Raw genomic sequence first — 15,286 nt, 5'->3', positions numbered from 1 at the left:
GGATGAAGTGTGTTGTCCTAGTCACACCCTTTTATTATATTATTATTCCTTGTTAGAATGGGGACGTGTGACAGGAGGGGCTACATGACCACGCAGCGATAGAGCCCATACAAAATTAACAAATTTTTTAGTATTTTTTGGAGAAGTAATCTAAACATGAGATCTTACCCCTTGCACACATGAGATGGCCAACGGGAATGTACACGAAAAGCATTTCATGGGGGCAAGGCAGTCATTTCGCCCTCTAGTTTTTTTTTTCTCATTTTTTTATTTTTATTCTTGATTCCATTTTTAAGTTTCACACTTCAAGCTTGGTTGGCAGTGGGTCCAGCACTTTGGGCCGTCAGATTGAATGACAAACCCTCAACACGTGGCTACGATGCAATGTTTAAAAAGTTGTATTCTGAGTTTTCTCATCCTGCAGTAGGGATGCGTGTGTCATCCACTCCATTGATTTGTCCTCACACGTGTCCCACTCCACTGCGCGTACTTCCTTCGCTCAACCTTTTTATCTCAGTCCCATCCGACCTCGCCTTTTCTCTTTCGCTTCTCTCTCATTCCCTTTCTCTCGCTTCCTGTGTCCGAACCGAAGTCCGAACTTCTAACTCGCTCATCATTTGTCTCCCACTCTCCTTCTCCTGGCGCGCTCTTCCTCTTTCGATCTCTAACCGTTTTGCTAAATGTGAGGGTTCCGGACACAAGTATGGATCCCTTGGAAGACGAAGATCTCGGAGGAGACGAATCTCAGAGGGAATCCGACCTGATATCCACTGACTCTAGCGTATCTTCTCTATTTGTCACCGAAGACAGCCGCAGCACCACCAGCTCGACTGACGCCTTTGGCGGCAGCAGCAGCGGGAGCTCCGGCGAGATTCCGGCTTCTGTGGTTGAAGGTGCAGTGGTGCCGAGGCTGCTACTGTCCTCTACAACCTTCCTTGGCGTTGAGGGAAATGGTAACGTAGAAAGAGAGGGGTTAATGGTGCCTCTGACGACGGCGATGCAGAGGCAGAAGTGCGTGGGAAGGAACAATAAAGGAGTGACTTGGGGGTTCACTTCCGTCATTGGGCGACGGCGAGAGATGGAAGATGCCGTCTCCGTTATCCCTGGCTTCCTGTCCAGTTCTTGTGATCAGATCGGCGGTTGTACGGCTCCGGGTTCTCGTTGTTCCGGCGAGATCTCTCCCGTCCATTTCTTCGGCGTCTACGACGGTCACGGTGGTTCCCAGGTATTTTATTTTCTCTCTCTCTCTCTCTCTGTTTTTTTCCATATTTTGTTTAGAAACTAATATACCCCACGTGATAAATCTGTAATCTGAAGTGTGTCCTTAGACGTCCGATTGGAGTCTGGAATGGGATGTGATCTACAGATTCTAATCTGACAGTCACTTCAGTGACACGAGCACGTGATGAAAACTGGATTCTTGATTTTTTTTTTTTGTTAGTAATTTTGGATTTAATTTAAAAATTATAAAAGGGGACAATTTTTAATTCTTTTATGACACGAAAGGACACGTTGCAAACAGAGTATGGTGTTGAAAGGAAAGCACCTAATAATCAAAAGAAGGCTTTATTTTCTGGGACCTTTTTGTCACTCTTTAGGAATTGGACACGTGTAGCTTATGATGTAATGTTATTTTTAAACGATGACATCACATCCGTCCAAGGATATAGCTGGCCGGCCGTTCCGGTTGGTCGTGGGAAATAGAAAACTTAGGAAGTTTCGTTGTAAGCATAACACGGCGGCAGGATAAAATTCCATCCTTTCTACCTAAAGAAAAACCCAGGAAACAACACATGGCAGAGAGCAGGACAAGATATGGGGGAGGGTGGGGAAGGTTATAGATTTTAAGATGTTTGATTGACATCGACCTTTAACTCCTAGAGCAACACCTGTCGTTAATCATACTAAATTTTTGGGGAGGATGTACATTTCGTCCTTCCATCAATCCTAGTATAGCTGTCGAGCTAGAAATGACTTTTTATAGGTGGGCCTTATGCTATGATTATGGTCCTGAGTCCTAAGTTCTCGGATGTGCGCCAGGTGTGGACCGTGGTATCATACTCGTTGCTAGTAGGGTCCATACACCGATATTACCTAACGATGTAGACAGCAGGAAAGGATGCGAGGAGCTGGTACGACTCGTCTCTCTGGTCAATGCCCACTAATAATGTATTAAGGGGAATAAAAAGTAGGATTAGTTCGATCTTAGCCAGTGATTTGATTGAAATCCGACATATCAAATCTCTATTATTGACTTGTTGTATATACCTCCAGAATAATTTTCCTTTTATTAATGAATGCATGCCACCTGTTCAGATGCCAGATATTAAAAAAAGGAGTTTAAAACTTCAGGTATTAGTGGATGTTTCAACAAACCAAAAGGCCAAAAAGAGTTTTAAAAACTTCAGGTACATTTGTCTCTATGGGAAGGGAATAATTTGAAGAAAAATGAGATAGCCCAATGTTAGAAAAGTCAAGTTGGGAGTTGTTATCACCATCAATCAATTTGGGAAACCTAAACCTGATTCACATTCCTAAGCATCATTTACATCTTTCTCCAGCAAGGTTTTAAATCTCGGTTGAAACTTGGTATTTTCTCTGGGCTCACTCGAACCTTGGTTTCGAGGCCTAGAAGCTGTTTTTTTGCCCTGATTCTTATTGTGCTGTTTATTTTTGACAGTTTGAACCCAATCCATGCATTAGCATAGAGAACACTCATAATAATACTTGTGGTTTTGACCCAAGTTTGATAGTGTATATAGTTCTTGGACATGGTATCGGATAAGGTTTGACTGGAACAAAACTCATTCAAAATAAATTAGATTTAAGCAATCTTGAATTTGTTGGAAGGCTAATGTTGTTTAAAATTCCTCTAGATGGAAATAAATTTTTAGACATCAAAATAAATGAATATTTTACCATTTTTTTGGTTTTTAGAAATGTTTTATTTTATTAAGATTTATGGAATTTTTAGATTTGAGAAAACCCCCAGCATTTAAAAGCTGAAAATTGCACCTACCGTAAAAAATCCAGTTTTTATTCTTGAATGGGTGGTTGACTTTTTATCCTTTTATAATTTGATTTTTTACCTATTTTTATTGGATTCAAATAGGGGGTATTTGCTTATTTATGAATAATATTATAAGTAAATGAAAAACATGTACTTAAATGATATTTGGCATAAGTAAGTGTCTGTCCTAGTTTTGAGCCAGGTTTCCTCAAGTTTCGATGGGGATAAATGAATTTATATAGGTGTTCAGGTCTAAACTTGCGAGATTACCGAAATATGGTCGAAACAGTGTCAAAACAGGTTGAAACATTGCATTTTTAAATTCCCCCGTCAACTCTTCTCGGTCAGCTGCGAAACCGAGATATCTCAGTCGAAACCTGCAGTTTCGACTGAGATTTAGTTCCATGCTCTCCAGTCAACTGACCCAAAAAAACAATTCAAAAGATGGTATGTGAAGTTTAGTTCAGTTCAGTTTTGTACTTCAATTGAAATACGCTTCTACATTTTTCATTGCAATTTTTATACTTTGTAAAGTTCTATTAACCAGTGCCAAAAGGAACCAGTTGAGGACCAATATCACTTTTCAAAATTCTCTAATACCACATTTATGTCATCGGCTAAAGAATTGAGTTTCTTCGACCTTTGGTTGCATCTTACTAGGTATGGTTGACTCATGTGGCTTAGATCTACCACTTAAACATCTATGACCTTGGGCACTCTAGAATCAGAACCCTTTTTGATTGGCATACTCAGCCACTGCAAAATTAGTTTTGGTCATTGAAGGAGGAATACAGGAAGGGTTCTGTCCCTCAATTGGTTCCATAGCCTAGGGATTGCAGGTACTTAACAAGTCAAACTTTAACCTAGTAACCCCAGCTCCTTCTTTGACACATTGTATATTTTAATATCCCAGCAAAAAAGACATAAATATACAATACATATGTAGAGTACTTTGCTGTTTTCCCACAGATCCTAACCTTATTCTTTTGATTTGTTTTAACCTTTTGACATTACTGATAATTGTAAGGTGTTTTCTAACACAAATATACAAACACATGCTTATTGAGCAGTTAAAACTTGTGAAAGAGCTTATAACTTATTTTTATTTTCTTCAGACATGAAGTCATAAGTTGCAAATTTGTGACAACACATATATATGGTACATAGACAGATATACTGATTAACAAAAGAAGAAATTCAACAAATAAAAATAGCACATGTAGGCATACCATTGGCTGGGTGGTTACCTCACTGAACTGACAGCCTATTCACACATCTGGGTGCTTCACAATCGTATAGCTGGCAATAGCCTTGATTAGTGTTGCCTAGAACTCCGGGACCATGTGGTCGCTAATGCCTATGTGTTTCCTTTGCAGCATCAGCTGCAAACATTTATGATTAATATAACACTCTTAACCGTATATGTGTTTCCTGGACCATGGTGTCCTATCTAATGGATGAAGTGTGGCTACATCATTGTTTGGCTTAAAAGTTTCTAAAGCTGCAATGCTTACTCTGGATCTGCATGGCCATGTTGCCCATTGACCTGACATCTAAAAATTCCAAGTCACCAAATTGCATAAACCATATTAATGTACGGGATTATTTTTTCACGTTTTATAGGTGGCTAAATTTTGTGCTGAGCGGGTCCATGAAGTTGTGGCAGAGGAGTGGGGGAGGCTAGGAAGTGGTGATGAATGGCGTAGGAGGTGGGAAGTGGCATTCTCTACTGGGTTTGAGAGGGCTGACAATGAGGTTGTGGCAGAGTCAATAGTGCCAGAAATGGTTGGTTCAACTGCCGTTGTAGTGGCTGTATCAGGGTGTCAGATCATTACATCCAATTGCGGTGACTCAAGGGCAGTGCTTTGTCAAGGGACTCAAACAATTCCTCTAACTGTTGATCACAAGGTCATTCCAGATATCCTTATCTTTGTTTCGTTGTTCTCATTTTCTTCAGTTGGTCTAGAAGTTGCCTAGATTTAAATACATGCTTTGATCACTTCATAGTTTACAGTAGTTGCTCCAGTCTGCAAGTGAAATGTTAGTTGTCAAATCCCCAGTTATGCTTTCTGATTATTAAATTGGTTGAATGAATGCATATTTCAACTTCCATGCTTGTACCCTGAAATAGCCTATCCTGATTCTCCAACTCCTTCATTGTATTGTTATTTCCACTTTTTGTCAACAATTCTCAATGGAGCTGCTGCTCATTCTTCTTGCTGTTTTTACAGCCAGACAGAGAAGATGAACTCTTGAGGATTGAAGGAAGTGGAGGAAAAGTCATAAACTGGAATGGTGCTAGGGTTTTGGGTGTTCTTGCCATGTCCCGAGCAATAGGTTTTTCTTTTCCCTCAATCCCCAATTTTTCTTTGGTCATTCTGTTCTGAAACTTCTAAAACTATGGTACGTTTATTTATGTCAACCAATTTTATCCTTGGATGTATCGACTTACCAAAATCATCATGATAGGTGTGCTTCCTGAGATGCAATCTGTAAAATGGTAGTTAGTTTCAGTCTTTCAATGGATTCGCTGGCCTGTACTATTCTTGAGATGTTTGACATACCCTGGGGAGTAGCTCAGGTCACGTTAGATTAAATTAATGTGCCTATTGCAGTCAATAAATGTAGGACAGCTAGAGAGGGAATCCTTTTTTCTTTTAGAGTCAGGTTTTATATTCTTTGGGCACCAGTAGTTTAGTAACCTAGTGTTGCAACTATGCATATGTAAGGAATTTTGTTGAGGATTGAAAGTAGGAATACTATTTAAGGGACAGAAACCCTTCCTCAGGTTATTTTAGGTGGAAAATTTGATAAAGTATGATCGAGTGATTTATGGTTCAAGTGGACTAAAGAATAAAGATTGATCATGGAGATATAAGTGGGCCTTTAGATAAGGGCTGCACAGGTGCGATATAAAGTTGATTTTCCCCTCCCTGTCGGACAGTGCAAGGTTTAAACAGGTTGGTTTGAAACAAATATTTGATTGTTTTGCACAGCTGGATGAGGTTCACTAATTAGGATTTGAATAAATGGAGGCATATAGGTCAATAAAGGCCTGAATGATTTGTTGACATTGGGAAAGTGGACTGGAAAAATAAAGGCCTCATCATCTCAATGGCTTACTGGTTAGAATAAGATTGGGTGAGTGTTGGGCTTCTCAGATTTTTCTGAAACTCAATAACAGAAAAATAAATAGGAGTGAGGAGGAATGCTAGCCAAATGAGTATAAGAGAGTAGCACACAACCACAGAGAGAGTTCAAGGAATGTTTTCCATACAAATGTAAGGTTTGGACCATGGAACAACAACTCGGCGAGATCTCGCTTTTTGGAAAAGCGAGGCGAGATGAGTGGCGAAATGGCTGGTTTACATTATCTCGGCCGAGTTTGAGATTTCGGTTCATTTAAGTTCCTGGCCCATATAAATCTTGACCGAGACCAGTCGAGATCTCGCTAATCTCGCTGGTCTCGACAGTCAACCCCCAGAAAACCCAATTTGCATGGTTTTGATCCCATTTTCCACCGAAAATTCGTCGGCTTGCACGGAGAAGCTTCATCCAACATCAAATTTGCTACATCTACAGCAAATACAAAGAAGTTTGGAGGATTACAAGGTAAACCATTTTTCCCAAAATCTTTTTTTTTTTCCAAAAAATATGTCTTCAAATCTTGGGGGTTGGCTGTTGAGATCGATCCACTGCTGCTGCCACTAGACTGTTGAACAACCAGCCTGGTGACAATAGCAGTGGATCGATCTCAATGCAACCGCCTCTTCCATACCCTAGGATAGGGTACCTTTCGTTAGTTGATGACAACACATATGAATTGTGTGGAAGACTATGTGCGATTCTTCAGCAGCACTATGACATGGGAATCCTATCTGGCACATTCAGAGGAATACTTGATTCGGCAATATGGCTTGGGATGATAGATGTATATATTAAGATAAATGTATTTTGCACTTTTACATTTCTAATGCTTATTTAAGTTGTTTTATATTAATTGTATGCTTTGATTGCTTCCTATTATTAAATTATGTGTAGAATAGGGTCTACTAGTACTTCGTAGCCTACCAAACTAGGGTCCAAAATAACTTCTTTCTTCTTGGCCCTACTTTTTTTTGAGTTTCTTCCACCATTTTCTGTAAAGGCTCAACGTGTGCCCCTGGGGTTTAATTGGAAGGTAACAAAATGACTTCTTTCTTTTTGCCCCTACCATTTTCTGTTATTTCCCAAACCTTGATTTTTCCCTTCACATTTAGACCGTATCCCTTGATTACTCGTCTCCTCAAGAATGACACTGAATGGCATGCTAAGATGGGTTGAATTCCTCCGTCTGGCACCGTTAGAGCTTTTACTTCCACTTGAAGTTGCTTATGATGAGTGTCCCCTTGGATTCCTTGGCCCGTTTTATCCTTTTCGTGTTCCTTGTACAAGTGTAGACGGACTCTTGGGACGTCTCCCTTACCAGATCGGCTACTTGATCGCCTAGACCTCTCAGGAAGTTGTGTCTTTTGGGTGCACACTTTCTGTACCAACCATTGGTCCTTTTTCCTTCTCCTTTAATCTACGTTCAAGCTCTTCCACTCTTTTCCTCAAATTTTGGATCTCCACATGCTCGGTTGAAGGTGGTGGAACAGGATGAGAGGGTTGGAGTCTGAAGTGCAGTTTGGCGGAGGAGGGTCAGTTGGGTATCCATAAGTTTGGTCTTGACCTGCTTGTTCTTCTTACCCAGGTTGCATTTTCTGACACCAAATGAAGTCGCTAAATATTAGCTCTCAATAGTTCATTATTGGCACGCAAATCATCAATGTTGTTGCCCATGATTAATAGGGTTAGGCTTGAACTGGTTTATTCTTGATATACCACCTTCAGGAGAAGAGAGAGTGTTTGGTTAGGCTAAAGTTGGACTTAAGCTAAAATGGTGTTTGGAAATGGGCTTAAAACGGGCTGCAAATGTATTGGTTCAATGATGAATGGGTTGGTTTTCCTTGGATTAGAATGATGCCGGCTTAAAACTCGAACCCTGAGTGAGTTTGGAATACAATTGGCCCAAAATAGGACAAAAGAGATAAATCCCTAAACCAGGTTGGGGCCCAATATAGGTTTAGATATTTAGTTAGGCCCATGAAGATTGTTGCCCAACTCGGACTGAATGGTGTACCCCTGAACCAGACATCTTACTTGGACCTTGGTCCATAATTCTACTGCTGGGTCAAACCTACACAGGAAACATGTACTGTAGTATACAGAAGCAAACAAGAGCAAACAAGGGTTAGCCGATGTAGGGTGGTTTTGAACCTGTGCTATGTGGGTTTAGATATCGGGGTCTATGGTACATTGAACAAGGGAAGGTTCAATATCATAGAGAAACATATCTGGACCATGTGCTGATTCAAAAGTGGCCGAAATCATCAAGGATCACATGTCTAGCCTGGTTCAAGTTCAGTGTTTTGGGTCAGGATATAAAACCATCCTTGGTTTAAGTGTTGAGAACCATGCTGATTCGGACTGGTTCTGATGGCATGGAAGACAATACTCTCCAAGTATAGGTTATTTTTCCTTGAGTTTGACAACTGGACTGAATCTGATTGGACATATGACAGCTTATATCTTATGATGGGGTTCCAAACACGTCTGCATATGGTGGTTCATGTTACCTTTGACGGGAAGGTCTATGAAACATGGACGGTCATAGAAGGTATGATAGAACTGGGTCAAAACCACCTTGGCACGGTAATCACACATAATTACGTTAGTTGTGGCGTACCTAGGGTGTTGAAGTTCTAGTTTCCTACATGATGCATGAGGTAGGCTTAGGTCATGAGGTTCTACCCTTAAGGAGGAAGCATTGAAGATACCATCTTGTCTGCCTTTGCATAATGATCAAACAAGTACACTGGTGCTTCCATTTGATATACCCGAGGGTACAAGGCTAAGGGGTGTTTCACCGCCGGGTTAACCATGTGCCTTTGAGTCGGTCCCTTAGTTACGCCATGTGTGTTAAGCGGGACAATGCAAGAATGTTGTGTGCGTATGCGTACGTTGTGACATGATGATAATTAGCACATGACAATATGACATGGCAATACAAATGATACAACAACAAGACAGAATAAATTTTTATCTACTAGAATGCCAAGTGTACAAGGAAGTTTGACTTTTCCCCAGTGAAGTTTCCAAACTGTGGATACGCTTCCAAGGGATGGGCTCCGCACATGCTAGTGTGGAAAGGACATGAAAGAGTCGCCATCTAGTTTCAGGGATATAGGGCCCCACATGGTGTGTTCATTATCTTATATTAAAACAGTATTTGTTTCTGGTTGACTCCAACAAAACCGGTCTTGAATCATGGGATTCGGGGTAAGGGTCAGGTTACGGTCGAGGAAGGTGGTAGACACCCCGGCCCACCGGGTTAAAAACCAGTCTCCACACTCGGCATTCTAATTAGGAAATAAAGAATTCTGCATCTAAAACTTACAAACATGTAGCACACCAAAATAGAAAGTAAATCTACTATACATGGAAGGTAAGAGATACTAACATGATTCCAGCTGCATTGCAAGTTAGTATTCTGAAAAGTAAACTACCTTACTACAGCTGCTCTCCAAGTGGAAGGTTAGAGTACACATGATATTTATTGCTAAAAATGGGAACATGCTAAGAATAGTAAAAACTAATTTGCCATTTTTTGAAAAAAATCTATCCTAAAATGGAATCTAAGCCTAGGAAGCAGGAAAATATGTTAAGAATGCATGAAACAACCTATTATATGCCTACTCATAGAAATATCACAGACTATAATTAAATAAAAATAGATCTAATTAAGGCAAATTGGCCAAAAGACCAAAGTGCCCCTCCCTATATGGCAAGATACAATATGCATGATCCTTAATAAGGAAGCTGCTGTATATGGCATGAAATGTACTCCTAAAATTCGTTACTGTTAATGTTACTGACATAATTTTACAGAATATTAAAAAAAAATTGCAAAATAAGGGTAAATTGGCCATATGACCAAAATATTCCTAACTAGGCTACATGACTTAATAGGCATAACCTAACTAAGGCAAGTATAGAAATCAGCGAACGCACATGCTTTATATTTTCGGACATCAGTAACATCCATTCACAGAATCTTAAAAGTACATAATTAGGGTTTTATGGTCAAAAGACTAAATGCCCCTAAACATGCAATTCTGTCCAATTATCAAAGAATAAGCATGAGGAATGAATCAGTGAGCTAGAAATCATACAGATGCTTACTGTAATGTCAGAACATCAGAATAAAAGATTACAGAAATTTAAGGGCACAAAATTGGGGTAAAATGGTCAAATGACCAAAATACCTCTGCACATGCAATATTATACAATATGCATAAAAATGATACAAGGAACATCAAAACATTGAGAAATTTCATTTATAGCTACTGTCATGTCACATTGTCAGAAATAAAAAATTTCAGGATTTACAGAACTTTGAACTGGTGTAAAATGGTCTAATGACCAAAATACTCCTAGATATTTTTTTGGTAAACAAAATATTCCTAGAATGCATTATGGCATATTGTACAGATGAAAAAAGTATACAGATGCAATAAATCACAGAAAAATCACGTTACATTTATTATTGTCAGAGAAGACTAGAAAACCAAACATTGTAATATTTGAAAATCATTTGAGGGGTGTAATGGTCAAAAGACCAGAATACCCTTGAAAAATCTTAGTGAGAAAACAAATTGGATAAAAATACTAAACCAAGTGAGAAAATTCTGAAAAATTTATAGAGTATCTTACTGCCATTGATGAACAGAAAACACCCCTCACGAATTTTCCAAATACTGGGTCCCTGGGTGTTTCAGCCAAATGACCAGAATGTCCCTGCACATTAAAAACAGTTTTGAAAACTTAATCTCAAAGGGAAAATATCAAACAAACACTAAAAATCACCAAACTTGGTGATCAGATATGGGGAAGATTGCTTTATATCTCTTAATCAGAAACCCCAGAAACAGAAGGGTTAATGATCTGGAAAGGCCAAACCCTAATTCTGGATTGTTGAAAACCCTAGACAAGGTGAAGAATCTGAGAAAAATCAAGGAGTTTACCCTCCAAAAATCAGATCTAAAATCCTACTGTGCACAAAATAAAAAATTAAACATGGGCGATATTGTTGCCTACTATGGACAACAATCTCCCGCATGAAAGCTACATAACTATGGCTATCTTCATGGCCTAAAAATTGCAGAGAAATAAATGAGAGAGAAGGGAAGAGAATATAACTTTGTCGGACATCGAGGGCACCCGGATCTCAGGTGGTAATGGCACTGCACAGACACACTCTCTCTTTCTCTACAAAGTATAAAACCATCAGAGGGAGAGCTAAAGACTAAGTATGGGAGCCTAAGTTTATCTATGAGCATTTAAGTGTGTCTCTAGAATGGGGTAGGTCTTTATTTATAGTTTTTGAAACCCCATCTCGTAATTAAGCATCCATTGTAGGCATAGTTGTCAAGGCGTCGCCTAGGTGTCCAGGCGGATTTTTGGGGGCATAGGCGACTGCCGCCTTAGTGTTATCGATGTAGGTTTTGCCCCCAATCTCTTATCGCCATAGTGGTATTGAAAGCCTTAGTGTTATCAATGTAGGTTTGGTCGTTGGTTCAAGAGGGTGAATGAAGGATTGAGATTAACCCTCCAAGGCTTTTTTGTTTTAATTGACAAGCCAATGGTGGTTTTTAACCATGGCCATTAGATGCCAATAGTTAGAAATCAATGGCTAGAATTAGCCATAACAATAGGTAGTTTTTGAAAATGGTAAGTCCTTGTTGGCTAAGATATCTTGGGTCTTTTTTTATAGGGATTAATATTGGCCATTGGATCAAGGTGGTTGAGTGTGAATGGCCAAGATTAAACAAAGGGAGGAAGCTTCTATTGCCACCTAAGGGGGAGAATGTAGGGAACATTCTCCATCCTTAGATCAAGACATGGTCATGGTTAATAGATGGCTAGGATTATACTTGGGTACCAAGCCATATCCCCCCTTTATGGGAAATAAATATTTAAAAAATCAAAAGGGGGAGGGGATCTCAATGGTTATGTAAGATGGATTTGGGAGATTCATGACCATTAATCCCAACCCTTGAAAATAGATTTTTACAATGGAGGGTTGGGATTGAGATCCCCAAACCCAAAGTAGGTACCATTTCTAAGGCAACTTTAGGGAGATTTTTGGACCATAGGATGGGGGAGGGTAAATCCAATGGACATTAGAAGTCTACTTGTTAAGGAAACCATTTTAGGCCATTTCTAAAAGCCAAAATTTGATTTAAGGGGGGGGGGATATTGGCTCAAATAACCCAAACCCTGTTTACAGCTGTTTTAGAAACAGTTTAGAGGGTTTATGCAGAGTGGGGAATGACATGCGGATCCTACTGGAGCTGCAGAGGCTCCAAATGGAGCCACAAGGGAGCTAGGAGCAGCCCCTATGGACTCCCCCAGGCCACCAAAGCGGGCTTGGGTAGGTTTGGACTGGGTACTTTTGGGCCTAAACTGGCCCTCTCCCAGACCGGGCCAAGGTGGACCCTGCCAGGTTGGGCCAGGGTTTGCCGAAATTGTTGGTTTTTTTATAAAAACCCTAGAAATATTCAAACCTTCATATATTTTGATCCAGTAGTAACAAACTTACAAAATCAGCCTCTTTAGAAAGATAATCACGAGTACTGTCCAATACAACAAGAATTGGGCACGGTTTTGAAATTCTCTGTAAAGTGCTTTCAGGTTCTGAGCTCGCCCGAAAGTGATGTGCATAAATGATAAAATGTGCCATTCCTGTCCCGTTTTCTATTACTAGGTTTTAAATTATAAACAACACCTATTTGTAAAGTTTGGGCCAATTACAAGGTTATTTTGTCGGTCAAACAATACCAGGGGAATTTGGTCATTTAGGTCAATTTTTCCAAAGCCGCTTTGGGGGAGGGTACCAGACCGGTTAGGCTCTCAGATTAGTAGGGGGTTCTTACACTTAAAATTGGGCCTCGTACACCACTACCTTGGGGTGACAAAATGTGGTGTCTACAATGACTTAGAGTTAGATTCAGCACATTTCTTTTTCTTCTGTTATAGTATGGCACCTGTTCTTCATCAACATGTGATTTCATCTGCATCAGTCTCAAAAGGTCATTCTAGTCGATTCATGGACAGCAACTTACTGCAGTTGCCTCTGTCAGCAGAAATGGAGTTTTAGTGGCAGCATTTTACTCTGTCAGTCCTTCCCCGTAGTCATATAGAAATCACTTCCATGTATGAAGGAACAGTGCAGAAATTAAGCTCAACAAAGGGGAAAACAAAAATGGAATTAGTTTTTTGTTTAGGTGTATGCTCGTGGATATGTTCATGTACATGAAATTGAAAATAGAGAAATAATAGGTGAATTTTTTGCATTAGTTTTTGTTAAATAAACCCAGGTCACGAGACACTGGTGTTGTATGGAATACAAATCCACACAAGGTTCACCAATTCACAACTGTGACAGAAGGCAGAAACAAAGGACAGACTAATTGGTGGATGCTACACTCCTTTTATAGATCCATGCGCAGTTATGGTGAAACTTTCAGATTTTAATTATATTTTCTTATATATATATTATGAAGTGTGGGGAGAAATGACAAGAAGATATTGGAACGTCAATTTGGAAGAGATGATGGAAGCAGGAGTTCATTTTGGCCATGGTACTCAGAAATGGAATCCTAGAATGGCACCTTACATCTCTGCAAAGCGTAAAGATATTCATATTACAAATCTTACTAGAACTGCTCGTTTTTTATCAGAAGCTTGTGATTTAGTTTTTGATGCAGCAAGTAGGGGTTAGCATCATATTATTATTATTATTATAATATTATAATATTCTAATTTATTTTATCTAATTTATGGGAAAAGGTTGGGCACGCTGCCTGGCTGCCCAGCATGTGTCTGCCTCTCACCCCCTCCTAATGAAAGGCCCCCTGCCCATGGCTGTCCCCCCTCCCGTGTCTGATGGCCGCTAGCTTACCTGGAGTGGGCAGTGTGCCCAACCCTTTCCCCTAATTTATATAAGAATGTAATATTTATTTTATAATCCTATCATAGATAAGGCTGCGTACATTTGCCCCTCCCAGATCATGGGATACTCTTTCAAGTAATGTATATATTGCATGAATGGAATATCCATTCTAAATATTTTGAATTGGTATTTTTCTGTTACTTATTTGACTGTCTTTTATTGGCATGCTAGCATAGGTCTCCTTGGGAGCACATAAGTCTAATTCAGCTGATTGTTGAAGGACTAGATTTCAAAAACACCTGACTTCCTCCAACAATTGGTGGTATTTTAGTCTAGTTGTTGATTTTCGTACGCTTGTTTCACTTTACTTAATTGGCTTACTGGGTTTTGGTATGAGCCAGGGGATCGGTATTTGAGGCCATGGATCATCCCGGTGCCTGAAGTTACTTTCACCACAAGGAGTGAAGAAGATGAATGCTTGGTAGTGGCAAGTGATGGACTTTGGGATGTGATGACCAATGATGAGGTTGGAGAGGTAGCTCGCCAACTATTGAGACGCCTACGTAGATCCACAATGGCCAATGGGAGTTCATCACCACCAGCACAATTGGTTGCAGACCATCTAACAGATGTTGCTTACAGGAGAAGCAGTTCTGACAACATCTCTGTCATTGTTGTTGACCTGAAACCAGTAAGAAGGCGGCAACAGAGGCACTAGAAAGATAGAGAAATTAAAAACCCAGGGTAGAGGGATAAAGACCCATACTCCCTCTACCCCCATCAGAAAAATCACAGGAATGTGGTCAATTGTGGAGGAATGATCTTACTCTAAAGGTGAAGTTATTGCAGAGACCACCATGTAGTCATCGTTGGCCTGCTGGCAGCTATAGCCATCATTCATGCTCAGGTGACTTGATGATTCTGTTGTTCAGAGTACACATCTTTCTGGCTGCCATGGTACTTCAGCTGTTTGTTACAACCAAAATTGGTTTGATACAGCAAAACACTAGATCAATCAGTTTAAACGGTTTTGGTCCAAGGGAAGGGAAAAACAAAAATAAGAAGCTGTTTCCTTTCTTCTATCCAAAGGAAGGATCAAGATGCTCTGTCACTGTTTTTATTTTCCTGAGCCCTTCTATAACATAAATGTGAAGAGAAAACAAACACCCTGCCACCTCCATCCATGAAAAGAAGAGAGGGGGATCATTGGAGCCACCAAAACATACTTCTGTTTTATTTGC

General features: G+C 39.9%; 1 protein-coding gene across 1 annotated transcript; it reads left to right on the top strand.

Moving 5' to 3' along the window:
* Positions 1–617: 617 nt before the first annotated feature.
* On the top strand, positions 618–14,799 carry LOC122668839 (protein phosphatase 2C 56-like). The gene is made up of 4 exons (XM_043865385.1): positions 618–1,225; positions 4,634–4,918; positions 5,242–5,347; positions 14,447–14,799. Exons 1-4 carry the CDS (start codon positions 704–706, stop codon positions 14,761–14,763), a joined length of 1,230 nt encoding a protein of 409 aa, XP_043721320.1. The 5' UTR covers positions 618–703; the 3' UTR covers positions 14,764–14,799.
* The last annotated feature ends 487 nt before the right edge of the window (positions 14,800–15,286 follow it).

The sequence above is a fragment of the Telopea speciosissima genome, chromosome 7 (assembly GCF_018873765.1).
Source record: "Telopea speciosissima isolate NSW1024214 ecotype Mountain lineage chromosome 7, Tspe_v1, whole genome shotgun sequence".
Classification (NCBI taxonomy): domain Eukaryota; kingdom Viridiplantae; phylum Streptophyta; class Magnoliopsida; order Proteales; family Proteaceae; genus Telopea; species Telopea speciosissima.
The sequence above is the reverse complement of the archived record's forward strand: the minus strand, read 5'-3'. Positions and strand labels throughout refer to the sequence as shown.